The sequence below is a fragment of the Canis aureus genome, chromosome 18, assembly GCF_053574225.1.
Source record: "Canis aureus isolate CA01 chromosome 18, VMU_Caureus_v.1.0, whole genome shotgun sequence".
NCBI classification, from domain to species: domain Eukaryota; kingdom Metazoa; phylum Chordata; class Mammalia; order Carnivora; family Canidae; genus Canis; species Canis aureus.
Window position 1 is genome coordinate 57,299,458 of NC_135628.1, and position 27,846 is coordinate 57,327,303.

The window sequence follows — 27,846 nt, forward strand, 5'->3', positions numbered from 1 at the left end:
TCCTTGTGCCTCTTAATAAGAGCTTTTAATTTTAATTCCTGAGTTAGTCATCAAATTTCTCTGTTGCTAGCCTCCCTGTGGCCAAACAGAGTACTCATTAATTTTAATAATAGAAAGACTCATCAGGAATGTACTGGTCTGCAGGGATAGGCTGGTGACTCAAAGTCATGAAAAGAAGATGAAGTTTTTCTGGTCATTTCAGTGCCACTTGAAAAAGGAAAAAAAAACAAAACAGAACAATTCAGATGGCTATATATGGCCAAGGAGGACTATTTGTGATCAGCTTTTGGGAGGTTGAGTGTTAAATATCATTTGTTTGATTTGTACTGGTGGGTTGTCACACACTGCCATGAGTGGTCATTTTTAATGGCTATTTCTATTGGCCTGCAAAATTGAAAGGGACTGAGGTGTTAGAAGAAAGGGTCACCATGTTTCTTAGTTACTAAAGTTTCCAGAATTAAATGGGCTTTTTTCTGAAGTCTGAAGAAGTGTACATTTTTAAAAAGTTAATCAAAATTGGGCAAATTAGCTCTCTCAGGAACATCTCTAAGCATGGAGTTTCATTGCCCTGCAGCTGCTGTTAGCTGGGAGGTTTCCAGCTTTATTTCTCCATTACTTCCCTGTCGTTATAGGTCACTTGATTTCCTCTTATCTCCTGTTGCCTGGGTCAGATGGGTTCGCTTGTATAGAAAAATGAAGATGCTCCATTTATTTTTAAGAACCTAAAGACAAGTGCACTTCTCTGTTAGAGCATTTCCTCCAAACACCTGTTACTGGTTGAATTGAATCTGTACCAGCTGTAGCCCAGTTCTGTGTGGTTGGAGTGGGAAGTGTCTGATACATGGTTCCTGTCTATGTTTTCATGGAAATGGATTTGGTAAAACTAAGTTGCATGAGTTGGAACAAATGAGACAAGCCCAATACTAGGTGAAAAGCTTGCAAAATAGGGCCGTAAAACAGTGATTCAAATATACTTGCCTGCACTTTCAACATGAATGTAAAATTGGATGATGATAGCAATTTGTTTAGGCACAATTGCCAGGAATTGAATTCATTACACGTTGAGACCACTCTCTGACACCAGCTACTTTGTCCATCTGAGTTTTCTTGCTGAGTTACCCACTTGGGCATGATTTTGTAGAATGGAGTTACTCTAGAGAAAAATATGAAGGTCTTGAGAATTTATTTTTGTTGACATGGGTATGAGTCATGTTGAGCTTTATGGAAAGATGATTTGCTTGATATGAATTCTCATGTTTTGCCTACTCAGTTGCAGATCAAATCAAGTTCTTACCTTTTTGCCCTCTTTCTCCAATTAAGAAGCTAAATTATATGGTTTAGTTACTTTATGTCATACTTTTAGCTTGCCTTACTAAACCAACTTCTAATGATCAATTTTGAAGATTAGGACCAGTCAAAATGCTGAAATTTAGGTGACTGACCAGTAGGATACAGGCTAAGATTTTCACTAGTTGCTTAGTATTTTTTTTAAAGGTTTATAATATGTAAGGCCTTTGACATATGAGGACAGAAAGGAAACCAATATAAATTGATTATGTCCTAATCTCAGGCATAGCTACAGATTGTTCTAGAACTGCAGGTCGAGCTAAGACCATGTCCAGCTGACTGAATTTGTAGCATTGAAGGAGTTTAAGGTAGACTCAAGCTTTACCCCTCCAACTATAGATAGATAACCCAGGGTTCTAAGCTGGTGACCAGGCAATTGCATTAGAAACCTCTAACTTGGTGATTAGTGGTTTTGGGTCCCCTTTTTAGTTTGAATTAGAATCTCAGTGGCATTGGTAAAGACTGCCCATTCATTACCATAGCAAAATGGATTGGGAATCATAGCTAATTAGGAGTCAAAGGGAAGCTAATCCCAAGGATGGAGCATGCCTTGCAGGTTGGTAGTCCAGCATGCTGGATCCTGGACTTAACCTTTTTTATTCTGAGTTTTTTTTATCTATGAAATAATAATAGTTAATAATAATTGTTTCCTTGGTGGAGTTGTTTATGTGATTCATAGAGAAAATCCATGGAGAGTACTTCAAAAGGTGCCTGGCACATAGAGAGTGTTCTTTTTCTTTTCTTTTCTTTTCTTTTCTTTTCTTTTCTTTTCTTTTCTTTTCTTTTCTTTTCTTTTCTTTTCTTTTCTTTTCTTTTTTTTCTTTTCTTTTCTTTTCTTTTTTCTTTTCTTTCTTTTCTTTTCTTTTTTCTTTCTTTTCTTTTCTTTTCTTTCTTTTCTTTTCTCTTTTCTCTTTTCTTTTCTTTCTTTTTTCTTTCTTTTCTTTTCTTTTCTTTTCTTTTCTTTTCTTTTCTTTTTTCTTTTCTTTTCTTTTCTTTTCTTTTTTCTTTTCTTTTTTTCTTCCTTTCCTTTCCTTTCCTTTCCTTTCCTTTCCTTTCCTTTCCTTTCCTTTCCTTTCCTTTCCTTTCCTTTCCTTTCTTTTCTTAAAATTTATTCATGAGAGACATACACACACAGAGGCAGAGACACAGGCAGAGGGAGAAGCAGGCTCCCCACAAGGAGCCCGATGTGGGACTCTATCCCGGATCCCGGGATCACACCCTGAGCTGAAGGCAGTTGCCCAATCACTGAGCCACTCAGGCGTCTCCATAGAGAATGTTCAATACATATGTTGGCTATTACAGTGTTACTCAGAGGATTTAACTTAACACAGACTAGGTTAGAAGGCTGGGAGGCTGAGGGAGGGAGCTGAGTCTAAGCCAGGGGTTCTCAAACTTTAAGCATGCAACACACAACCTTGACCTGTTAAAGGACCTGTTACAGCTGATTGCTGGGATGCACCTTAAGGGTTTTTGACTGGCTTTTGATTCTGGTGTAGAGTGACATAGTTAAATTTAACTTGCAGATAAAAAGCAACTAATTTCTAAAGTATGATGTCTCATGCAGAATTTGGAACATACGGTTGTTACCCGCACCTAATCTAAGACCCCATTGGGTGGCTGAGACTGTGGATAATATGGAACCCTAGGTCTGGTGTTTTTTTCCTGCGCATACATACTGATGATACATGGTTGACAGGCTGGCAACATATGTAGTACAGATATGCTGGACAAAGGGATGATTAACATCTGGGGCTGGATGGAGCGGGATCACGTGAGGTTTTATCAGGCTGCTCAGAACAATTTAAAATAGAGGAATTGTTTATTTTTGGAATTTTCCATTTAATATTTTTGGGCCACAGTTGACTGTGGTGACTAAACTAGGCAAAATGAAACCTTAGACAAGGAGGGATACTGTATTTACCCCATAAAAGAAGTCCATTGTTTATCTGAAATTTCAGCTTAACCAGGCATCCTGCTTTTTGCTTTGTTTTTGCTGAACCTGGCAACTCCAGTTTGGGTGGGCCTGGGTATTTGCCTGTCAGTTCATTCTGAGTAGCTGCTTGTGCTGGCATTTCAGGGCCACACTTTGAGAACCTCTCAGTATTGGCAGCTACTTGGAACTAAGGACTGTGATAACCTTTGTTTTCAAATAACTGTAGCACAAGTTGTAGATCAAGTTCTCTGCAAGTTCAAAGGATGTCAGAGATACCAGGCTAATAGGGACAGTTCAGTGGGAGGTTATAGGTATGCAATACAATTTTTTGAAAGTACATGAGTTCACTGTGACTCATGAAAGTATGTAAATGCATTGGCCTAAACGAAGTGTGAAGGTAATAGATTTCGTTTTTTTTTTTTTTAAACATGATTTTAATTTAGCCACATTTTCATGAATTTTAGATTTATAGTCTTCTAATGCCAGGAATGATATTTTGGGTTTGGAGTGAGAGGGCCAAGGGCCAGACTTGAAACTCATCTGTACTTTTATCTGTAGTCTTTCTGTAACTTGGAAACCAGAAACTGGAGGCACACAAGAGGCAGTGTAAGAGAGTGGTTATTTCATGAGTTTTAGAGTTGGATGGTATTTAACTCAGCCAAGCCTCAGTGTTTTCATCTGTATAGTGGAAATAATAATGGTACCCACCTTCTAAGGTGGTTGGGAACATAGTAGATACGAGTATATACCCGTAAAGGCTTAGTGTGTATTAAGTGTTTCCGTAGGATTAGGATTTAATAAAACTCAAATTTTCTCTCTGGTGAGTAAATTCTTAACCCATTGTAAATAAATCCTCTAAATTAAGTTTGTTTGTTTTTTTTAACCAAGAAACATCATTAATTCATTAATTCATGATGCATGATCAGTATGCATTGATTAAAGATACATATTTAAACTTTGTGGGTTTTTAAAATCAGGAAATATAATTTATTCATGATGCATGATCAATATGCATTGATTAAAGATGCATATTTAAACTCAGTACTGGGTCTACTACCAGTAGCGCTAAACTGCTGAGCCACCAGGGCTGCCCTGGCATGTATATTAATAGATATGAAAGATAAATTCCTGGAGGTAGAGTCTACAGACATTTGTGATTTTTCTTTTTTTTTTTTTTTTTTTTTTTTTTATGATAGGCACACAGTGAGAGAGAGAGAGAGGCAGAGACACAGGCAGAGGGAGAAGCAGGCTCCATGCACCGGGAGCCCGACGTGGGATTCGATCCTGGGTCTCCAGGATCGCGCCCTGGGCCAAAGGCAGGCGCCAAACCGCTGCGCCACCCAGGGATCCCGACATTTGTGATTTTGATGACACTGCTATACTGCCCACTATAGTGGTAGTGCCAGTTTATACTTTCACCAAACTATGTTTAAAACTGATTCTTTGCATTCTTATCAACACATTATATTACCTGGCTGTTGACTCATTGCCATTCAGATGTGTAACAAAAACCAGTGTTTTGTTTTAGTTTGAATTTGTGTTTTTCTTTTGGGATTCAACTTTTATTATATACTTAACAACTTTATTTCCTTTTTGGTGACCTATTTATATTATTTTGAGTAATTTTGAATTGGGTCATTTTTTCCTCTTTTTTGTTGGTTTGTAGGAATTCTTTAACAGGTAATTGAGCACTTAGAGATACGAATTTTCATTTTTTTTCCTGTTTATCTTTTGACTTTCCTTACCATAGTTTTTGCTATCAGAAATGTTTGATTTCTACTTTAAGTATAATAAGCTTTTCTTGTATGGATTCCTTGTGGCATAGTTATAAAAGACTTACACTGGCTGAGGTTATAATATGAGGAATTTTCTCATTATTTCTTCCATTACCTTTATACTTTAATTTTCTTACATTAAAATTTTTAGTCCATTTGGAAATTATCCAAATATAAAGTGTGAGGAAATCCTTTGACTTCTGCTTTGATTTGCTTTGTTTGTGACCTCACTGATTCAACTGATTTTTATTGAGTATCATTTATGTGCAAGAAACTTTGGTGGATGGGACGCCTGGGTGGCTCAGCAGTTTAGTGCCGCCTTCGGCCCAGGGCATGATCCTGGAGTCCTGGGATCGAGTCCCGCATTGGGCTCCCTGCATGAAGCCTGCTTCTCCCTCTGCCTGTGTCTCTGCCTCTCTCTCATGAAAAAATAAATAAAATCTTTTAAATAAAAAAAAGAAAAGAAAAGAAAAGAAACTTTGGTCCATGGGGCAGCCTGGGTGGCTCAGAGGTTTAGTGTTGCCTTCGGTCCAGGATGTGATCCTGGAGACCTGGGATCGAGTCCCATGTCGGGCTCCCAGCATGGAGCCTGCTTCTCCCTCTGCCTGTGCCTCTGCCTCTCTCTCTCTTTCTCTCTCTGTCTCTCATGAATAAATAAATAAAATCTTTAAAAAAATTAAAAGAAAGAAACGGGTGGATTTCCAAAACAAATTATACAAATAATAACACAAGCATAATAAGTACAATGGTAGAGATGTTTGGGAATGCAAAAAGAGTGGTTGATTCTTTCTGTATGTGAGACAGGACAGGACTCATAGTAAAGAAATATGCAGACCCATAATAATTTTCGAACCAATTAATGTCTTAAAAAATTTTGTTTTAGGGATCCCTGGGTGGCGCAGTGGTGTAGCGCCTGCCTTTGGCCCAGGGTGCGATCCTGGAGACCCGGGATCGAATCCCACGTCAGGCTCCCGGTGCATGGAGCCTGCTTCTCCCTCTGCCTGTGTCTCTGCCTCTCTCTCTCTCTCTGTGACTATCATAAATAAATAAAAAATTAAAAAAAATTTTTGTTTTATAAGATGCTGATTGAAAGATTGATTTACAACAGTTACAGTCTGAGTTATGAGGATGTTGAATGTGTGGTATGAATAGATTAACTGATGATATGATACTCAGTTATAAGCCTGCCATCCCTAGTGATATATTTTGTAGCTAGGAAAAAAAAGAACTGGGGAAACAAATTTGAGAGCCAGTTTTCAAGATGGAGGAGAAGATAATAGTATAAGAATAGTAACATACCAACTTTATGATTTTGGAACTCCTTTGAGAAAGAACTAATAATAATTAAGGTTTTTTTTTTAAGGCCCAAATATTAATTAAAAAGAGCTCAGGTAACTAGAAAGGTGGCAGAATAAATTGGGAGGTGATAAAGGAAAAGAAGCTTAATCCTGTGGGGAAATGTATAATACTTGGTACAGTTGAAAGTAAGCAGAGACTTTTATTCACTCTGCAGAGTCTGAATGAAGTAGACAGCAGAGCTGCTAGAACAGTCTAAAGGACAGAAATGATCAGAGACAGAAAAAAAATTAAAAAACAAAAAAGAACAGCCTAAGTTTTGAATATAAGATGGAATGCATAACTTACAGAATAGTAAATGAAATTTGGTGTCAGGTACCAGCAGGTAGTTATTTTCCATTGGAAATGAAAGTGAATTGTTTTTAAAGCAGAATAGAGATACATAATTTTACAGTTAAATGTGCATTAGCCCAATGTTTTAAGAGAGTAAACAGTGAAAAAGACCCAATACTGGAGAACCCCCCCCAAAGTATATGTGGATTATATTTCACATGTATGTGTATATATGTATATAGGTACACACACACTTACTATGCTAAGGCATTAAGTTTTGCCACCTTTATATAGGCATTTAAAATAAATAAGACTATGATAACTAATGGTGTAAGCAACAGTTTATTTTGAAACTGACTAGAGATGCTAATTTAAGTATTGGTATTTCCATGCTTTCCAATCATTGTCCTATTGTGCATCCTGGGTGGTCTTTCCTTTTTTGCCACTGGACTTTAGAATTGCTTAGGAACTCTGCCTTTATGTAACTTTATAGGTTTGTGAAACATATAACTTAAATCCATAAACAAGGAATAATATTAAAGTGATGATTCCATGATTGCTTGTGTGGCTCTCAGTCACAGAGTAGTTCACAGGACAGACAAGTGTGAGTCAGAGTGGTTGACCTAAATAAGCCACTTTGGTGGCCCATGTGGACCAAATATCATCAGACAGAAGGGAACTAGTGAGAGTGGAAATTATTTTTTTTTAAAGATTTTTAAAAAATTTATTTATGATAGAGAGAGAGGCAGAGACACAGGTAGAGGGAGAAGCAGGCTCCATGCCGGGAGCCTGACGGGGGACTCGATCCCGGGACTCCAGGATGGCGCCCTGGGCCAAAGGCAGGCACCAAACCGCTGAGCCACCCAGGGATCCCCGAGAGTGGAAATTATTAATAAAAATGAATCCTCTAAAAGGAAGATTAATGAAAATTAGAATTCACTGAGAAAGCAGATGTAGAGATTTCATGTTTTCCTGAGTCAGCAGGTGGAAATCAACTGGAAGATGGTGAGAGAATCCAATGGAAAAGGCAGTATTGGGGATCCCTGGATGGCTCAGCGGTTTAGCGCCTGCCTTTGGCCCAGGGTGTTATCCTGGAGTCCCAGGATTGAGTCCCGCATCAGGCTCCTGCATGGAGCCTTCTTCTCCCTCTGCCTGTGCCTCTGCCTGTGCCTCTGCCTGTCTCTCTCTCTCTGTCTTTCATAAATGAATAAAAAAAAAAATCTTTAAAGAAAAAAGAAAGGAAAAGGCAGTATTGTTTACAAAGGAAGAATTTAAGTGTCAGCAGACGTTAAAGAAACCCGGCAGTTATTTGAACGGTCTTACTTGTTTGTGCTTGGAGGTACTTTAACGCAACATTCCAATCTATTTTCTTTTGTTTCTGCATCATTCCAGGTTAAACTCTTGTTTAGAATGCTGTCTAAATTTCTCCAAATTTGTAGCAGTGTAAATAGTACATCAGAATCATAGTACTGAATACTTGAGCAGTCTAAAACGTGAACCTGCCTGGAAAAGAAAACTGGAACTTGAAAAATCAATAAGCTTAGGAAAAAACTTTAAAAAGCTTACGCATTATAAAATAACAATAAATCAAGAATAATGAACAATCAATTGCTTGGATAATCATTTTACTTTGAACAACACAAGCAAAATTTGATTGTGTATATGAAAGATTTCTAGCATTTGAAAGGTAATGGAAGAATACAGGAAGTACAATCAAAAAGATACATAAAAGGAATTCCTTCTGCTATAACAAAATCACATTAGCAAAATAAAATAATAAATTTTAGGGAAGACAGGTTACTGATTTGAAGAGCTCCTGGGATTCTGGGATTCTGGAAGCTTTTGGGACATCTCTAAATGTTGTCTCTCTAGAAGAGCAGGATCTTGATTGCTGATTAGTAATCTAAGAATACTGGTATTTGAAGGTGATCTATAATGACTTAAGGCTTATGACTCAGTCTTCTACTCATAACTACTAGAAACTTTACAGTTTAATAAACTCATTTCCCCATTATGAAAATGGGGGAATTTGTTCTTTTTTTTGTTTTGTTTTGTTTCTGGTTTTAGGGTGGTTTTTTTTTTTTTTTTTGTTTTGATTTGTGTTTTTTTCTAGCAGGAAAGGGCTGGAAATATGTTCCTGATGCTCTTGGGGTGAGCTCTGTAGGTAACTGCTGAGAGCAGAAATCTGTTTAGGGAATGAATGGGAGCTGAGGAGCTGGGAATGGTGACTGTGGACAACAACTTCTAGAATTTTGGTGTAAAAAGGAGAGAACAAAGGAAGGCTGCTTTTTTTTTTTTTTTTTTTTTAAGATATGATAGGATTGAGCAGCTTGATTTATAAGATGGGCAAGTAGTGACGGAGATGTTGAGGTAAAAAGACAGAGGGGTCTACTGTGGATCAGTGACTTTGGGTAGCCTGAAACAGGAGCAGCACAGAAGCCTCAGAGTGCTGGAGGGAAGGAGGAAACTGGGAAAGAATCTATTTTTGAATTTTTCAATTAGATATCTTCCACTTACCAGGAAGCTCTAGCCAGATTCTAAGATAACATTTGAGGATATGACCATATGATAAAGCACTTACTATATATATATATAGATAGATAATCTGAAACTATACCAATTCTGGAACAAAAGAGTGTGGTCGGGCAGCCCCTGTGGCATAGCGGTTTAGCGCCGCCTGCAGCCCGGGGTGTGATCCTGGAGACCTGGGATCAAGTCCCACGTCAGGCTCCCTGAATGGAGCCTGCTTCTCCCTCTGCCTGTGTCTCTGCCTCTCTCTCTCTCAGTCTGTGTCTCTATGAATAAATAAATAAAATCTTAAAAAAAATTGAAAACAAACAAACAAACAAACAAACAAAAGAGTGTGGTCCTATATAGCTGTGATGATACATGAACAGTCAGATCTTGACAGGTTGACTTTGATGTTTCTGATTAATTAAAAAAAAAAAAAGCCAATACTAGTTAGTCTGTGATGCATATGATACATCTCACTTCACAAAGAATATTAGAGCTGAAAGGAACCCCATTTTTACAGAGTGACAAAACTAGGGAGAGGAATTAATGAGTTATTCATGTAGACAAGTAGGAGCCCGGGTATTCTGGGCACCAATCCAGAGAGATCAGTCACTTCTAAGAATGAGGAAGGACCAGATTCAGTGATAGTACAGATAGTACCTTAATCTCCTCAACCTCTGGCAGGTCTTCACCTCTCCTCTTCTACTTGGGTCCAGCTATGGAGTCCCAAGCGGCAACTCCAACACTGGGGAGGAATCCAGGACCTAGGAAGCTTGTGGTAATGCACCCCAAAGTATATAGTCCTGCAGAAGTTCATGGACTTAGAGCTTTTAATTTCCAACCTGGGATTTTAATGCAAGCTGTAAGGGTTGCATGTTCTATGTTAAGCACAAAGCAAAGATATTTCTGCTGTGCAGAGAGATTCTTCAGCCTTGTAAAGATTCAAAGTACTTTTGGTTATAATTATTTCCCGTTATTATTTAGTATATGTAAAACATTTTGTGCTCTTTAAGTCCATCTCAATATCGTTGGTTAGTAGGTAAGATTTCTACTAAGTTGGATTCTTACTAATAGTTTGGGTAATTACATTGTAATTTATAATCAACATCTGACAGGAATGAGTAGAGAGCTCTGGCTCTTGCGTGGAACCAAGGTGTGTGTGTGTGTATACATATATAATTCCATGTAGTCATATATATAATTATACATATAACATACATGTATGTAAAATCTATATAAATATGTATCATTTACCGTTACCAACACATATACACTTCTTTAAGTATTTAGGGAGGGCTTAGAATGAATCTAGATTTTAAGCTTTTATACCAGATTGTAAGCTTCTTGAGAGTGGTTATCTTTAAAATTACCTTGTTGTATCTCTCACTTAATAGACACTGAATAAAAATATTTGCTGATTGACCCAATTTTAGTACCAAGTATGGTAGACATTTTTTCTAAAGAACAGTTAAGGTCAGGCCTCTGTGTGTACATCCATCAGTCAGTTTTTCTAAAGGGCCGCTGATCTGCCACCTGGATACTGCCTCTATCCTGCAGTGTGTGTTCTTCACGTGGATGAAAGATGAAGTTCATGGTCAGCACAGCCATTGCTTCTCTGAAATGTAAATATCCTCACTCCTGTTAATATTGTTGTACTTTGATCTCATGCTGGCTGCTCTCCTTTTCTTCATCTTTTTTTCATTACAGCTTTGCCTCTGCCCTTTGTACCCAAATGCATCTGGAAAGATGTCACCTGCAGAGATGCTATTTGGTGAAGATTTGGAACCTCTTAAGAGTTAAATTATTGTCCTTTATCTTCAGTAGTGATGATAAATCTGTTAGAGCCAAACTTTCAACCTTTTGGAAGGAATATTGTACTAAAGATGATACTATTCTTTTTTTAAAAAGATTTATTTATTTATTTATGACAGACACACACAGAGAGAGAGAGACAGAGGCAGAGACACAGGAGGAGGGAGAAGTAGGCTCCAAGCCGGAGGCCCGACGTGGGACTCTATCCTGGGACTCCAGGATCGCGCCTTGGGCCAAAAGCAGGTGCTAAACCGCTGAGCCACCCAGGGATCCCCAGATGATACTATTCTTGAAATAGATACTATTCATGAAACTAAGCATACTCTTATATTATCTCTATCAGTGACATGCTTGCCAATAATTAAATAATTATATGTGATTATGCAGATCTGTTGAAAGAGATGTGCTTAATTCTCAGCTAAAAAAGATTCTCCCCCCTAAAGGAAGTCAGTATGTATCCATCACATGTGCTTTTGGAGGTACCACATTTCTTTCATCCCCTAGACCTTTCACATTTTGTCATTTCCTCTTTTAGATTTACCTCCTGTAGCTCCTAATCTCACTGCTACCACCGTGTTCAAGTCTTAATCCCCTTACACCAAGTTATATACACCTCATGTTTTCTCTCTTAATTCTGATCCTTTCTGTACACTGTACTCTTCAGGGCACGTTAGTTTCGTGTAAGCTCTGGACATGATCACAAAGTAGACAGGGGAACTGCTGGTTGTAGTGCAGCATTAACTTTGGAAGAGCTCTCCCCACTTTAAAAGAAAATTGCAGAGCCATAGCACCTGCAGTACTGCTTTAGATGTTGAGAAGATTTGGGATCCCTGGGTGGCGCAGCGGTTTAGCGCCTGCCTTTGGCCCAGGGCGTGATCCTGGAGACCCGGGATCGAATCCCACATCGGGCTCCCGGTGCATGGAGCCTGCTTCTCCCTCTGCCTGTGTCTCTGCCTCTCTCTCTCTGTGTGTGTGACTATCATAAATAAATAAATATTAAAAAAAAAGATGTTGAGAAGATTTAATACATTTTTGAAGAATTGAAACAGTTTCCTCTGTTTAAAAATTCTGTTTTGGTGGTAGAGTCTGGGAAGGAGATGGCTGTAGAGGGGTCAGTCCAGTATGTTCACTGTCTGGAAAGAACCAGTTCTGGGAATGAGTAGACAATTTCTTGAATTTAAAGTTATAGTAAGTGCAGTAGAGCAAAATGGGCTTCTATCATAGCAGTGCCTCTCTCCTTTCATGCTTCTTTGATGCCCAGTGTTCAATTCAAATATATTCTAGTGAGTGTTCTTAACAGTCCTCTAATTTTCCTGTTTCCTTTCTTCACCTCCAGGTTCATCTTAAATGAACCTCTTCTTGGTCCCATAAGGCCAGTCTGTTTTTGCATTCCTCAGTTCTGATTTCTTTTGGCAGGAGAACTAGATGTGGTTGACAGATTATATCTGAAAAGGGCTTTGGTAATTGCTCGTTCTGTTCGGTGACTGTGTTGCTGACAGATGGGCACAGTGAATATTGAAAGTGTTCTGGACCTCCACATACTTCTTCAGCTCACGAGTGGTGAGCACTGCCAGCATTTTTGTTATTATCTATCAGCAGATTTAAAAAGAATTGCTTGGCACTTTACATCTTTTTTGAACCTATAACTAAATCACGTTTATGGTAGGTTCTCTCCCACCTCTTCCACTCCCTTCTCATTATATATTTTTTTGGAATAGACAAAATTCTCAAGATGTTAGTGCAGGCTGGCATGAATGGGTGCCAACAGCTCTTACAGACTTGTTAAAAGATATATTTTTTGCCTGAGAATTACACATATGGCCTAGAATGATAATATTAGGATCTGTGTTGGTTGAGATAATTGGCAGATCACACCTTAAGAAAAGTGATTGGTTGGCTTGTCTCTTTCATTTTAATCCACAGTCTCCGTCACAGTCAAATTACCATTATGTAGTATATTACTATGAATGTTTAAAAAACTTATTTAACCCATTTATAGGGGGCATCTGTTAGTTGAGCTTGAATTATTTAAAACATTCTCTCACATTGGCCAATTTAGTAGCAGCCAGCAAAGTCAAAATGAGCAAAGGAGGGGACCCCAATAATCCCAGATCTATAAAGATGGTTTCTTAAGGGGGTAACAGTCACCATCCAGATAATGCTAGAGGTGATCTCATGCAGTCTCAGTAGAAAAATAATCCAGAAGTGAGAAATGGGATCTCAAGGTACCATTTGTTTCTCTCAGAGACAAGGTATTGGGCTACAGTGTGCTGTTGTAGAGATAACCATGGGGCCTTTGCACCCTTGTAACCCTTGTATAATGCAGCAAGTTTTGATAGAAGTCCTTGAGATATAGGGGAAATTAATTTATCTGTTTAACTTCAGTGATGACAGATTATAGAATGACCTTTAAAATATCCACGATTTTTTAAAAAGATTTTATTTATTTATTCATGAGAGACACAGAGAGATAGAGAGACAGAGACACAGGCAGAGGGAGAAGCAGGCTTCATGCAGGAACCTGACATGGGACTTGATTCCAGGTCTCCAGGATCACACACTGGGCTGAAGGCAGCGCTAAACCGCTGAACCACTGGGCTCCCAATATCCATGATTTTGATAATTATTAATTTGGCGTTTGTGAAAGCATTGGAATTTTATACCAATCTTATAATACCTAATTCCTGTGATGGTGATTATGGTTATTTATTCCTCTGCTTATAAAAAGATGCTAAGTTTAAATTAATTTGTATGGTTTTTTTTTCTAATTCTGTTATTCATTGTATGCATGTGAGTGCTGCATGAGGGAGAGAGAAGAGCATATGCTCAGTTTGAATATATATTTTCATTTCTTGATAAGTGGAAGAAGATGTTCCTACCTGTAGGCACAGGAGCTGGACTTGGCAGTCTCCTTTCCAATGTAGTTTAAAGATACATATAATAAAAAAGAATGAATTATGCAAATGGTGGAGCTGGGATGCACCTTTGTTAAAATTGGGATAATATTTTGGATTAGAAAAGCAAAATATGTAACCTCCACTTGCCTTCAAATATTTACTTACTGCAATAGTCAGACTTCATTTAGGAAGCTAGCAAATATATGATGAAGTAACAAACCTGCACATGTCTTCTTTCCCCTTCAATTTAATAGTATTTTTTCTCCGTGAAAAAATTTTGAGCTATGAAACTGCCACCTTATAAATTCCTGGACCACCATCGTAGACATTTTCCATTCTCTTTCTGGTAATAATTCGTCCTAAAATAACTGCTCCCACCTTGATTCCAATGATTATTATAAAGTGAGAAAATCTCTTGGGAAATGTATAGTGTGTTTTATAGAAGGGATAACTGTGGCCCCAGAACAGTTGTCTGAACAGAGATTGCACAACAAATTAAGTCACAGAGTCCAGAGAGAGAACCTACATCTCCTTGTTCCTGCTGAGGACACTTGCCTCTTGTCCATCCTTAGTCCATGGAAAGGAATCTTTTTACCTTACTTGATGCTACAGAAGCTTGAGTGTGGTTCCCAGATTGCTGACTGTTTATTAAGCAATTAAAGTTTCAGCCTCTTGTTTTCAAGTTACAAGGCCTTTAACTTAGGATATATTTTTGTATCTCAAAATCAATGAGAATTAGCATTTCTCATAGAATCTTTAACTCTTATATCTCCTACCACCATGACTCACCTGCAGTACTAACATGATTTAAAATATAATCTAATGTAGTGACGTATTGTGCATAGCTTCTTGACTCAATAGGTTATTTGTGCCATTGCATCAAAAAGTGCTGCTTCACTTTGGGGGACTGTCAGTCAACTTGCATAAATTTATTTATAATTGGAAATTGAAGGAATGCACAATTAGTTTTATAAACAGTTGGCAAAGCTATCAAAGTTCTTAAAATTTTTTGCAGTGTTAAGAGGTAGAGTGTCCCGGGACATTGAAAGAAAAAGCAGAGGAAAAAAAAAAAAAAAAGAAAAAGCAGAGAAACAAATCTCTCTCTCTCTCTTTTTTTTTTTTTTTTTTTTTGAGAAACAAATCTCTAATAGCATTGCATTTTCCTAGTTCTCTTGGGCTTGCAGAGAAGAACAGGTGTTGGGGGTGGTTTTGAAATTAGTTTGGAATCATGAGAAGATAAAATACAACTCTCTCTGATGGCTGGGGCAAAATGACTTTGGAACACCACAGTTCTCTGCCCCTATCTGAGAAAATGTTACTGTTGCTCAGTAGCTCTTGTTAACCTGAAAAACTCTGGGATTATGTAAATAATGAATGGGCCCAAAATGCATTGGTTTTTGTAATGTAGATGAAGGGAAGATGTCTTGTCAGGGCTGAAATTTGCATATTAGAATAATTCAGTTATCTTACCTTGTTCTTTAAAGAAATAAATGCCTGTGAATATTCATGGTTTAATTAAAATATTAATGGTATACTGATACTTGTGTTTTAGGTCTCTAGTCATCCATAAAGAGTTTCATTTACAGTTGATGAGCAGTGAAGGAATACTTTAACATAAAGTATAATCTATTGGCTTTTTGTCTTGGAAATGAAAATGTAGTATCTGACAGAAGTAAACGATTTGTTTATCCTTGCAGTGCATCATTTCTTTTGATAAGAAATGGGTACAGACGTGGTATGATTATCTTTTGTTGCCCGCATACACTTGTTGGTTTGTTTGAAAACACTGTTTACCTTTATTAGGTAGTTAGGGGTTCTTTTTTTTTTTTTTTTTTTTTGAGATTTTATTTATTTATTCATTCATGAGAATACACAGAGAGGAGAGAGAGAGAGGCAGAGACACAGGCAGAGGGAGAAGCAGGCTCCATGCAAGGAGCTCGATGTGGTACTTGATCCCGGGTCTCCAGGATCACACCCTGGGCTGAAGGCAGTGCTAAACCGCTGGGCCACTGGGGCTGCCCTAGTTAGGGGTTTTTTAGTTGCTTCATTGACTTTTAAATTTTTGGTTATTTTTAATTGTGGTAACACACACATAAGATTTACCACCTTAATCAATGTGCAGCATTCAGCACCATCCATCCCCAGAAATCTTTCATCCTCCCAAACTGAAATGCCATACCTATTAAACAATAGCACCCCATTTACCCCGCCTCTCGTCCCCGGCAATCACCACTCTAGTTTCTTTCTCTATGATTTGACTAGTCTAGTTACCTCCTGTAACTGAAATCATTTGTCTTTTTGTGACTGGTATATTTCACTTGACATAATTCCCCCAGGGTTTGTTCCTGTTGTAGCAGGCATCAGAACTCTCTTCCTTTGGGGGAAGGATGGGGGGCGAGGAGGAGTGGAGGGAGAGGGAGTGAGAGGGAGTGAGAGAATCTTAAGCAGACTCCACACCCACTGCAAAGCCTGACATGGGGCTCGATCTTACAACCCTGATCATGACCTGATGAGCCCAAATCAAGAGTCGGACACTTCTCCAATTGAGCCACCCAGGTGCTCCCCCACCCCTTGTTTTTTGAGAGGGAGAGAAAGAATTTTCTTCTTTTTTAAGGCTTCATGATATTACATTGTGTGCAATACTGTATTTTGTTCATCCATTCATCTGATGGACATTGGAGTTGCCTTCTGCTTTTGGCTATATAAGTAATAATATATGGATGTTGTACATACTGCTCCTATGAATATGGATATGTAGTTATCTCTTGGAGATCCTGCTTTGATTTCCTTTTAAACCCAGAAGTGGAATTACTGTATCATATGGTAATTCTTGTTTTGTTTTGTTTTGTTTTTAATGGAATTGCCATACTGTTTTCCATTTTTCATTCCTACTGGTAGTGCTCATGGGTTCCAATTTCTCCACAGCCCCACCAACGCTGCTTATTTTCTGTTTATAGATTTTAAGTTATGTAGAGATTCAAGCAGTGCAGGAAGAAGTAAAGTAAAATTGAAACTCCTTCGCTCCCTCTGACTGATTAATCGGGTGGGGGAAGAAAAAGGTAGGAAGGCCAGGAAGGAGTGTTGAGATGACTACTGGCACGGGGACTTGGGTGGTTAGAGGGTCCATTTTTGGTGGAAGAAGCCCAAGTTGTAGAGATGAGGCGTTTGGATTGTTGAAATTGAAATGTCTGAGATATTCAGGTGAAATCTGGAGTTTGGGAGAGAGGTCAGGGCGCTCTTAGCAGGGTTTTATTAGCATTCAGGTGGGAGTTGATACCATAATGGTGCCTTCAGTCTTTCAGGGAGGCAGCAGAGGAGCAGAGAATTGGAGAACAGAATCTCAGGGCCTCCCACGTAAAGGGCCGGGGTGGGGGTATGGAGTAGAGCACATTGACCTACAGTCATAGCCATCATCTCCCCTTAAATACCCCATTCTTCTTAAATTTCCCTGTTCTCTCAAGATAGCAGCATTCACAATGTACTTAGAGTCCAAAACTTCAAGTCCTCTCTGGCCATTACCTTTCCCTAATTTGTCACCAACTTCTTTCATATTTTTCTTTTACAGGATGTTTCAAACCTGTCATTTCTTATCTTTTCCACTTGTGCTATTATTTTTAGGCCTTTGGTTTTAGTCTGTTGTCATCTTCTATTAACCTATCCTCTTCAGAAGTTTCTCTCAGACTTTTTATTGACTTAATATACAAGAATTCTATAGAAGCTCTCTAATGACGAAGAAAACTTCTACTGTAGAAGAAAAAAAAAAACTTTGAAAGTGTTCCTTTGTAAAAGTACAGGTCCTGGCAACCAAGGCCCTCCAGAGTCTACGTCTAATTTCTTTTTCTTTACATAAATCTCCACATAAATGTTAGAGGTTTGCCATTCTGCTGTATTTGATCTTTGCAAGTTTTCATGTCTGTGTTTTCTTAGGCCGTTTCCATTACCTTCACTCTTCCTCACAGATCCAAATGAAAGATTCAGGTCTCATTTCCTCTTTGAATAGGAGGCAGTGTGGTGCTGTATAAACAGTTTTGTGCAAATCCTCATCAGCTACCTATTATCTGTGTCACTTTGAACAACTTGACTCAATTTCAGATCCCTTATTTGTGAAAGAGGCTCATGGATAGATAAATTAATTTAGAGAAAAGTGAAATTGAACCATGGTAGTTAATATTTCTGGTCCCTGTCCCTTTGAGGTGTCCTACTCATTTCATTCATTCATTCATTCAATGAATAGCTGCCCTGACAGTGCTCTGAGCAGCAGGAATGTAGCACTGAACAAAATGGACAAAAATCCCTGCCATCATGGAACATAGAAGAGATAGGATGATAGGCAGGATAAAAAATCTTAAATAATGTTGTAATAATGATAAGGGCTAAGGAAGAAAATTATAGCAGGAAAGGAGGCATGAGGTAAGGTTGACATTTTCAAATAGGGTAGATGGAGAACGCCTCTCTGAGTTTTCTTCGTTAGGAATTGTGAAACACACGTGACAAACTCTTAGTACTTAGTCCGTGACATGCTGTTGTCTAGATGTGAGTATGTTCAGCTTTGACCTCAGCTCCATTATGGGCTCCTCATGCTGAGGGATGATTTGTATCAGCTTTTTGTTTTCCTCACCCCACTTAACGCCACAGTGGAAATACATCATCCTGACAAGGAATGGATAGAATATCAAAATATAACTGGAAATAGTGGAAAAGGCCAGGCCCTCATAGCTGAGAAGAGGTTGGTGGAATTCCAGGAAAGTTAAGTATCTAATACTTGTTTCTTCTAATTTTTATTGGGGCCAGGCACTTATGATTGCAAATTCAAAACCAGAAGAATACAGACCAGTTGCCTCCAGTAGGAGTTGTTAATTGTTCTTTGGAGACTGAATGAAGATGGCGGTGCCTTTGAATTTCATAGTGACAACTGGGCCTCGAAGCTCAGAACTAAGTGCAACTCCAGTGCTCACACACAAACTGAATTTGACTGGCCTTGGAAGGATGGGGAGCCCGCGGCCAATTTTATTCAGATCCTTTTGTCTTTTACAAAGACATTTGCCTTTCAGATGGAACAGAAATCACCAAGTAAGATGCCCAAGTTTTACACATCATTGTTTGAACCCATCAGCAAAATCACACGATGGCTTGAATATGTAACTAACCGTTAAATTTGTCCTCCGGATTGCTTGAGCTTCCAGCATACCAGGCAGGAAATTGGAATCAGAGAGAGGAACTCAGAATGTGCAACTCTTATTTCTGGTTCCGTTTTTTTCCAAAGAAAAGTTATCCCGAGAAGAGGTAAATTTCCTGCCAAGAATGACATGAAAGCTAGGTTGTTGCTATTGCTTCTGTTTTGAACTTTGAAAAAAGAAAACCCAGCAAACACTACACTTTGATTAGTTCGAGCATTTTGTTCCCTTAGGGGAGACTGTAGACTATAATTTCATCACACAAAAAAGTGGTACCTGAACTCTAACCAAAGTTTGAGTTTGTTTTTCCCTTGGGGGTTTGACATTTTCTGTTTCCTGACATTTTTACCATTGTTAGACACACTTCTTTATATTTCTGCCCCATATTCAACCCCTCAGGGAATTTGTATATTTTATCTAACTGGAAGGCAGGAATGCCTTCTGTTTTGGACAAGTCATTTAATTGTTCAAATAAATCCAACTATAGTGTAATAGACCAATTATTAGGAACTGAGCCATGTGGCAACATTTAGATTCATGAGACCCAGATCCTCCACTCTATCCAGAAAAGAAATTAAATACCATGTACACAAAATGAATGATTTCCTTTTCTGTTTCCTTCTTCACGTGGCCCTCCCCACTTCACCCTTTGAAAATATTAAATAACATCCTAAAAGCAAATGATTTGCCATTTGTTTTAGTATTTTTGGTGTATTTATTGTTGTCTGTTGGGGAGGATAATAATTTATTAGCCATTAAATAAAATAGTAACAAAGGTTGACTTTTTGCCATTATCTTCTTTTTTTTTTTTTTTTTTTTAAAGATTTATTTATTTATGATAGACATGGAGAGAGAGAGAGGCAGAGACACAGGCAGAGGGAGAAGCAGGCTCCATGCAGCGGGAGCCCGACATGGGATTCGATCCCGGGTCTCCAGGATCGCGCCCTGGGCCAAAGGCAGGCGCCAAACCACTGCGCCACCCAGGGATCCCTATCTTCTATTTTATATAAATGTCCAATAAAAAAAAAGTAATGAAGGTGTAGTACTTTTTGCTCCCTTTTCAGCTGTTTTGATGTAATTCAATTTTAATTTATGGGTACATCATTAATGGATACATTCTGTATATAGATATATAGAGAGGGAGATAGATAGATAGATAGATAGATAGAATCATCTTATTTCCTAGCAACACTGCCTATTTTTCTTCTTCTTTTTTTTTTTTTTTCTTCTTTTTAACACTGTATATATTTGGTTAAAAAATACACATTCTGGAACTCAGTTGCTGATGTGAATTTGCTAAGGGGCTTATTAAACACTTAGTCTGCAGAAATGATTTCTTTTAGATTTGCACCCTCCTGGATAGAATGGGCAGCTCACTGGATTACAAAAGGTAACACTTGGTTTGGGAGATTGAATGAATGTAGGTTTGAGAATTGGTTTGTTTTTGCCTCATGCAGTGGCAGCGAGGTAGATACAGATATGCAGACCTGGGCCAGTGCTGTGCGCCACGTTCCTGAGAATGTAATTTGACTCTGTTGAGACTGACCAGTTTTTGTAATTTTTCCCATTCAGAACTCTAAAATTCACCAATCTGTGATTATTCTTTGCCAGACAAAAGTATGGCAAAGTCTGGATTTGAGTTCCTTGCAACCTTAGAAGCCTTTGGAAAGGATTCCTTTTGACTACTATATTGCACACGGGAATGGTCACACCTGGGATTAGCTGGAGAGCCCTTAAAAGATCCATCCACAACCAAATTGATAGATTCAAAGGGCTTAAGTTTTGATAGATATTAATCAAAGGGCTTAAATTTTCAAAAAAGTCAGAAGACTCTTCTATTTTGGTGTTACTAATTCTTTTCAGGCTTCATTTGATAAGAAACAGAGGAGAGAATACCGTGAAGAGTCACCACATCTGTGGTTGGGTACATATTGTGGTGCTGTTTTGTTTTTACAAGTGAAACAGAATGAATAACATCCTGGCAAAGAGAGATTTGTCTAGACAAGATTGGGGATGCTGCTTTATTGCTCTGGTTGTAGAGTCTGACATTTCTTCATTAGTCTTGTTATCTCCAGTTCACTATCTGAAATTAACTTTGTTAATCCTTACCTAGCAGGCATAACCTTCAGACCTGGAGATAATCCAGCTAGAAATCTTTAAGCCATAGGCCCTCTTGCTCCTCGAATTAGCAATGTGTATATAATTTAAAAGGGCAGTCAGAAAAAAAAGGGGGGGGTGGCAGTCAGTTTGTCTTTGGGATTCTGGGTTGAGAATAGCTGATGAAGTCCAGTTGTCATATCTGTACAGTCAATAATCATAGTATATCTTTATGGATAGAAGCTCTTGAATTATGAAGATCCCTCCTGGTTTTAGATTTTTCAGTTCTGTATTTTCCACATATTGAAGGATTAGCTTTAAAGGATAGTCCTTTGTCGTCGTTGTTGTTACATTCAGTTGTCACAACTCCTCCACCTCACTTTTCCAAAATGCTTGTAACAGTGTGTTTCTATAATAGATGAGCAAGCATATTTGAGCAAATGTAGTAAAATATGTATCTTAAAAACAATATACAAAATAATTTATTAAGCAAACAAAAAGAAACCTTCCAATTACTAAATATTAAAATTAATTATTAAATATTAAAGCAAGAATAAATGCATTCTAATTTCCTATCAGAATGCACATTTTATGTGGTTATATAAAGACATAGTAAAACTTAATAATATTTTAAAATGCATTCCAAAAAAAAAAATCCCGTGACGCCTAGTGGTATGTTAGATAAAAATAAGTAATATTCTCCCAATGAGTAAAATTGGGGCATAGTAATGAAGAGACTATCCTCAAACCAGAGGTATTTCTATTGACTATTCTTGGTGTCATGGAGGAAATACTATCCCTTTCTAAACTCAGACAGGGATTTTAGAATCTAACAGTTGCCAGAAACCTTAAAGGGGAACCAGTTTGATTCAGGTTAAAGGCTGCTTTCCTTAGACCAAAAGGGGAAAAGTGTGTGAGGCTTTGTAGATAAGTGAGACAGATGGTAAAAATCTAAAGGGGAAGAAGATAAAAGCTGGTTATAAGTGATAGTGTAGGAAAAGAATGAGAAAAGTTTTCCATTTGAAGACATTTCTCTATTTCTTCTAGCAAATACTGAACTTTTTTTTTTTTTTAAAGATTTTATTTATTTATTCATAGAGACACAGAGAAAGGATGAGAGGCAGAGACACAGGCAGAAGGAGAAGCAGGCTCCATGCAGAGAGCCTGACATGGGACTCGATCCAGGGTCTCCAGGATCACGCCCCGGGCTGCAGGCTATGCTAAACTGCTGCGCCACCAGGGCTGCCCTGAACTTTTTTTTTTTGTTTTAAAGATTTTATTTACTTATTCATGGGAGACAAACAGAGAGAGGCAGAGACACAGGCAGAGGGAGAAGCAGTCTCCCCGCAGGGACCCCAATGTGAGACTCGATCCCAGGACCCCGGGATCACGACCTGAGCCAAAGGAAGACACTCAACCACTGAGCCTCCCAGGTGCCCCTGAACCTTGTTTTTTGAACTTTGGTCTTTCTACTCTTAAAGCATGCCTAACACCAACAATTAATTCCTCCTGCATCTCCCACTTCCTGTGTTTTCTCACCAAACTTCTCAACTCTTGGATTTTTTTCTAAGAAATTGATGGAGAGTCCTGCATTTGGGGATTGCCCATATTCCTTCCCATCAGACCTCTGTCTTCTGTGGCTCCTAAGGAGTCAAAACCCAGATTCTGGCATTTCTGTCTTTGTCGTAGCTAATGACAGCTGGCTTCCAAGTGGCCCTGGCCACTTCTTCCACTCCATCCTTTGCCTTGCCCCAGCTTTGCTCTCACCCCCTAGTTTTCTCCATGTGTTGTCCATTTTCCCCCCATACCCCTGGGCTGTGTCTTTTCCTTATCCCACAGTGTAGCTACTCCATTTGTTGGGCATTCTTATCCTTGACCTAATCTGGATCTCTTTCTTGTCCTTTAACTGCAATAGCAGAAATGCTCTTTGGCTCTTTTATTTTACATTGCAAAGAGAAATTGTACCATGGATATATGAAAAGTTTTGTGAGATTTCTGGCTGTCTGTTTTTAATTTCCTAATGTGCTGCCTTGTTTGGGAGAAAAGACAAAAATAGATAACATTAACTTTGTTGTATTTTTTCTATTTTTTTACCTTTTTTTTTAAAGATAGGGAAAATATACATTCTATTGTTCATATCTGCAAAATGAATAGGAGAACTATTTAAAATCAGATTTTCCTGCTATTAAATTCCATCCTTCATCATCGATACCTTTGTTCCCCTAACTCAGTGGTGTATTTTTTTTGTTGTTGTTTATAATTTCATGTTTTTTGCTTGTTTTGGAGCTTGGAAAAAATGAGATGCTTTTGTGGAGAAATTGTTATTTTATATGCCTTTGACTATTAGTAATAGAATGACATGACACTTCTTCCCCTTAATAAATTGGCTTCCGAGTCAGCTCAGCAAGAATCTCCTGCAGTAGGGTAGTACAGAGGGCCTCCTGCTTTGTTTCTCTGCTCTTCTCATGGAGTTTCCCTTTTCCAAGCGTGGACTTCATCTTCACATTGGCACCAAGATGGTGCCAGTCACCCAAGAACTTTAGCTTTCATGGCTGTCACATCCACATAAGAATTCTGGAGGCAACAAAGGCCCACCTCTTCTTTGAATTTCCGGTATAAAGCAAGAGGGCCTTTCTCAGAAGATGCCATATCTCACTGGCCTGAATTACAGACCCTTGTCTAAATCTAGTCCAGACCCTTAAGGGCACTGGGGTCAGCCTTCCATATAGCGTGCTGCTGTCCAGGAAAAAAAAATCAGAATTCTTTTGAAAGGCAGAAACTGAGGGGGAGGGGATGGGGATGTGAATTTGGAGCCAGCCAGATTATCAGTTTTATCTTCTTCAACATATGTGGAAAATCCTTTTAACCAGTCACATCATACAGACCAAGTTCAGTGAATTGATGTCCACTAGAATACCCACTCTGTCAATGTGGCTTAGGTTCTGTTGTAAGTCGTGAAGACCTAAAGTAACAATGGCTTCTACAAGATTGTTGTTTTTCTACAAAGTAGATATTTTCCTCCCTTACTTAGAAGTCAGAATTAGGTAGTACAGGTATGTATGATGGTCTTGTTCCACAGACTCTTTGAATGATTGAGTTCCTTCAATTCATGGTCCTGGAATGATTTCCAACTCATTCTATGGCAGAACCATAGTCCAAGATGGCGGCCATTGCAAACACTGAATGAAAAAGAGACAAAATAGAAAAGGGACAAAGGGCTTGTTCTAGCTGTTTTTTAAGGGTATTCTAAGAAGCTACAACACAACACTTCTGCTTATTTCCCATTGGCCAAACTTTGTCATAGAGCCACACCTTACTATGAGAGAGGGCCGGAAATAGTCTGAATTTCAAGATGCTCAATTAAAAATCAGTAGAGCTATTAGTATGGCAGAGTGATTATTGGCTACAACTAAGTCTTTGCCACACCCTTCTAGTCTAAGCTGTTAGTGAACAGATGATCCATTATTTAGTATTTGGGCTTTGTTCACCTCCATTTGTCCTTTGGAAAGCTGTGCCAATACGGGCAAAATGATACCTGATGTTCTGGAGACTATAGAACTTAATGTATATGGTTGTGCTGTCCAGCATAGTAGCATAAGTTACATAAGGCTCTTGAGCTCTTGAAATGTGGCTAATGCAACTGAAGAGCAAAATTTTAAATTTTATTTAATTTTAATTAATTTAAATAAAAACTGGACCAATTCAGTTACTGAAAACTTTTAATTCTATCTGGAACAGCGTGAGTGTGTGAAATCTACTTTTCCAGTTGGAAATTTTATGAAGCCTAATACAGGTCAGGTTTTTTTGGTGAAAATTTAACATCTGGATTGAGTTGTGCTCTAAGTATAAAATGCAAACTGGATTTCAAAGGCAATATAAAAAAAGGTAAAAGATACATCCATTTTTAAATGTGTTTACACATTTAAATATTTTGGATGTTTAGGGGTTAAGTTAAAATAGTAATGAAATTAATATACCGGTTTTCTTTTACTTCTTTAATGTGGCTACTGGAAAATTCTAAATGACATGTGTCTCACATATTTCCATTGGTCAGCATCGTTGGAAAGCCTTACCTCTCAATTGAGGACATGACCCCATGTGCAAATGAAGAGGTTTGCTAACATTTCCTGCTTTTGGAGGAAGCAGAAATTCCATGATGAGTAGAGAGAGCTGTGTTTTATCTTTCTGTCAGTTGTTCTTGCTGGATGCTACTATATTCTGTTCTCTTCACCTCTGTTCTACTATGTTCTTTCTTTTCTTGTTCCAGTCTTGTTCCTTGACATTGTCCTGCCCCTTTCTGATGCTCCCCTTTGGCCTTCCCTTACCTCAGGTCCCTTTAGCCTTCCCTTACCTCAGGTAAGACTTGCTGTCTAATGGCTGTTTGACAGAAGATGACCATGCTGTGTAATCCTCTTGTGCTGTACTTCACTGTATATGGTATATTGTTGTGGCTTTGGTGCCAGATACCAAATTAGCCTTTCTGGCATTAACTTCCACATCTGCTCAAACTCATCCTGAACATTGGTTGTTTCTGAGATTGGTGAGCACAGAGTAAGTCTTTTTCTTGAAGTTGTTGGAATGTTTTGTGTCCAAAGCCTGCCTTTTATCATTTCATTTATTATAGTATCAATGATGAGATAGTTGGAGGGAAGTGGTAAGATTCTTGTTCTACAAAGTACAGATTCATGTCCAACTTGGCATTATTTCCCCTAAATATCACACTGGAAGTTAATTATAAAGCAAGTAGTGGGACGCTAGACAAATCCTTTGACTTTTGAGATATTTGAATGCTCCTCGCATTGCCTTAACATTTTCATTTGTTTTGAAGTACTAACCCACTGTCTAGCTCTTAGGCAAGGTGCTTACCTTTTGATATCTTTATTTTTTTTCCTCCTCAGTTGTTTTAGTAGCACTTATTTATTTACGTCAGTACTGGGAGGCTCAGATAATTGCAAAAGCAATTTGGATGTTCAGTAGCTGTATTATCTATCATAAGGTGTTATTATTGATGTAGACCTGTTTTCTTCTTCAGTGAAAGGAGGGTTGCATAGTTTCCCCCTTGCCAGCTTAGCTAGGTGTGGAGCACCCCCTAATATTTGCACTAATGGAGAGAATCAGTGTTGTGCAGTTTCCAAAAAGGCAGACAATTAGAAAATCATTTAGAAAGTATTTTAGCATTTTCACTTATATATATGGATCTCTCTCATGTTCAAAGAACTCATAATTCTAGAATCAAAAACAACAAAATTGTCTTATTCAGAAGAAATACGAGACTTTACGACTTTGCTATCTTCTCCCTTTGTTCCCCTACAGACTATTGTGGGACAGATATGCATCTGTGTTTCTAACCAGTGAAGAGTTCTAGCTTAAAGCATTGTTGGCTTATTTTCTTAATATTTTACACCTTTGTCTAGTCAGATAGGCTATTTGAGAAATAGCCTCTTTATTAGCTTCTATAGAAGCATCAACTGCATACAAATTATGCCAGGAAAGCACACAATTAAATATTGTCGATAGACATTTGAAAGGAGGTTTGCCGTGACTCACCTATCCTGGGGATAATCTCTTAAAGATTGTCCTGGCAGCAGTGCATGGAAATGTGACAGATGCAGACTCCCTTTCCCACTGTCTCACTTGTTTATATGCTACTTTAAAACAACAACAATTAAGAAATAGTTTATTTGGCATATTCTTTTCTCTCTCTTTTTCTTTGTGTAGACCTCTGTGTGATTGAGGTGGTGTTTTACAGGATAAAAAAACTGATTGGCTTTTTAGTTATTTGATGTTTATTGGGGTCATTGGACTGGGATATTCACTCATGACTATTATTTATTTATAGTCACATTATTTGTATTCAGAGGAATTTCTTTTATAAGCAGAAAGATCTGGTGGAAATATTTGGGGCCAAAAAGCAGTCTGTTGAAATGTTTGGAGTTATGTATGTATGTGTCTATATATGTATGTGTATATATGTACACACATATATACGGTCATATATATTTTTAAAGAAATAAGTGCGAACTCATCCCCTTCAATTCTCATAAGCTGTAAATCATTCTGAATTGTTTATCCCACCATTACATATTATATATATTCCCTGATGGAAGTCATCTTTATAAATATATAAAACATTTTAAAATGGCCTCGGTCTCCGTGCCCCTCTGCCCCCTGTCACTTTCCTCAGTTCTCCTATTTAGGAGAGAAAAGCTCTGTAAATGAGAGTATAGCAGAGATGTTGGCCTAGCAGTTTTCTGCTTTTCTTTCCTTCTACTTGAGGACAGGGAACAGCTTGACTGTGCCTTCTTCAGCTACACGAACAGTTGTGGCAGCTGCTTAATCTTAAGGTATGACCATGGCCTTTGCCATTTCGCCAGGACATGGTCCAAACATAGAACCGATGGCAGAGTTAAGCTTCATGGCTTCCTGAACATCTGGGACTTGTGTCTATTGCTAGAAGAGGCTTGGCACCAAAAACACTTCATCCCAAATTTCTATTTTGAAGAAAGCCTCCAGATCCTCTCTGGGATACAGGAGCAATCCAATCCAGATCCTGCACCTGCCCACCCAGCTGGTCACCAGTTAGACAGGTTCACATTTTCTAGGACTTTTGTTGACCACAATTGTGTGACCACATGTCTAAATGGCAGCATCTGTGTGAATGTTGCGTG

At 38.3% G+C, this 27,846-nt stretch overlaps 1 protein-coding gene across 12 annotated transcripts in view; it reads left to right on the top strand.

Annotated features, from left to right (window-relative positions):
• Positions 1-27,846, top strand: part of EXOC4 (exocyst complex component 4) — a 747,424-nt gene that overhangs the window by 276,812 nt on the left and 442,766 nt on the right. The window contains exon 10 of one of the 12 annotated variants that reach the window (XM_077857395.1): positions 18,699-18,873. The exons of the other annotated variants lie outside the window; for them this stretch is intronic. Coding sequence (XP_077713521.1) covers positions 18,699-18,754 — 56 coding nt within the window. The 3' untranslated portion in view covers positions 18,755-18,873. Of the gene's footprint in view, positions 1-18,698; positions 18,874-27,846 lie in introns of those variants that run through there. 12 annotated transcript variants of the gene reach the window in all.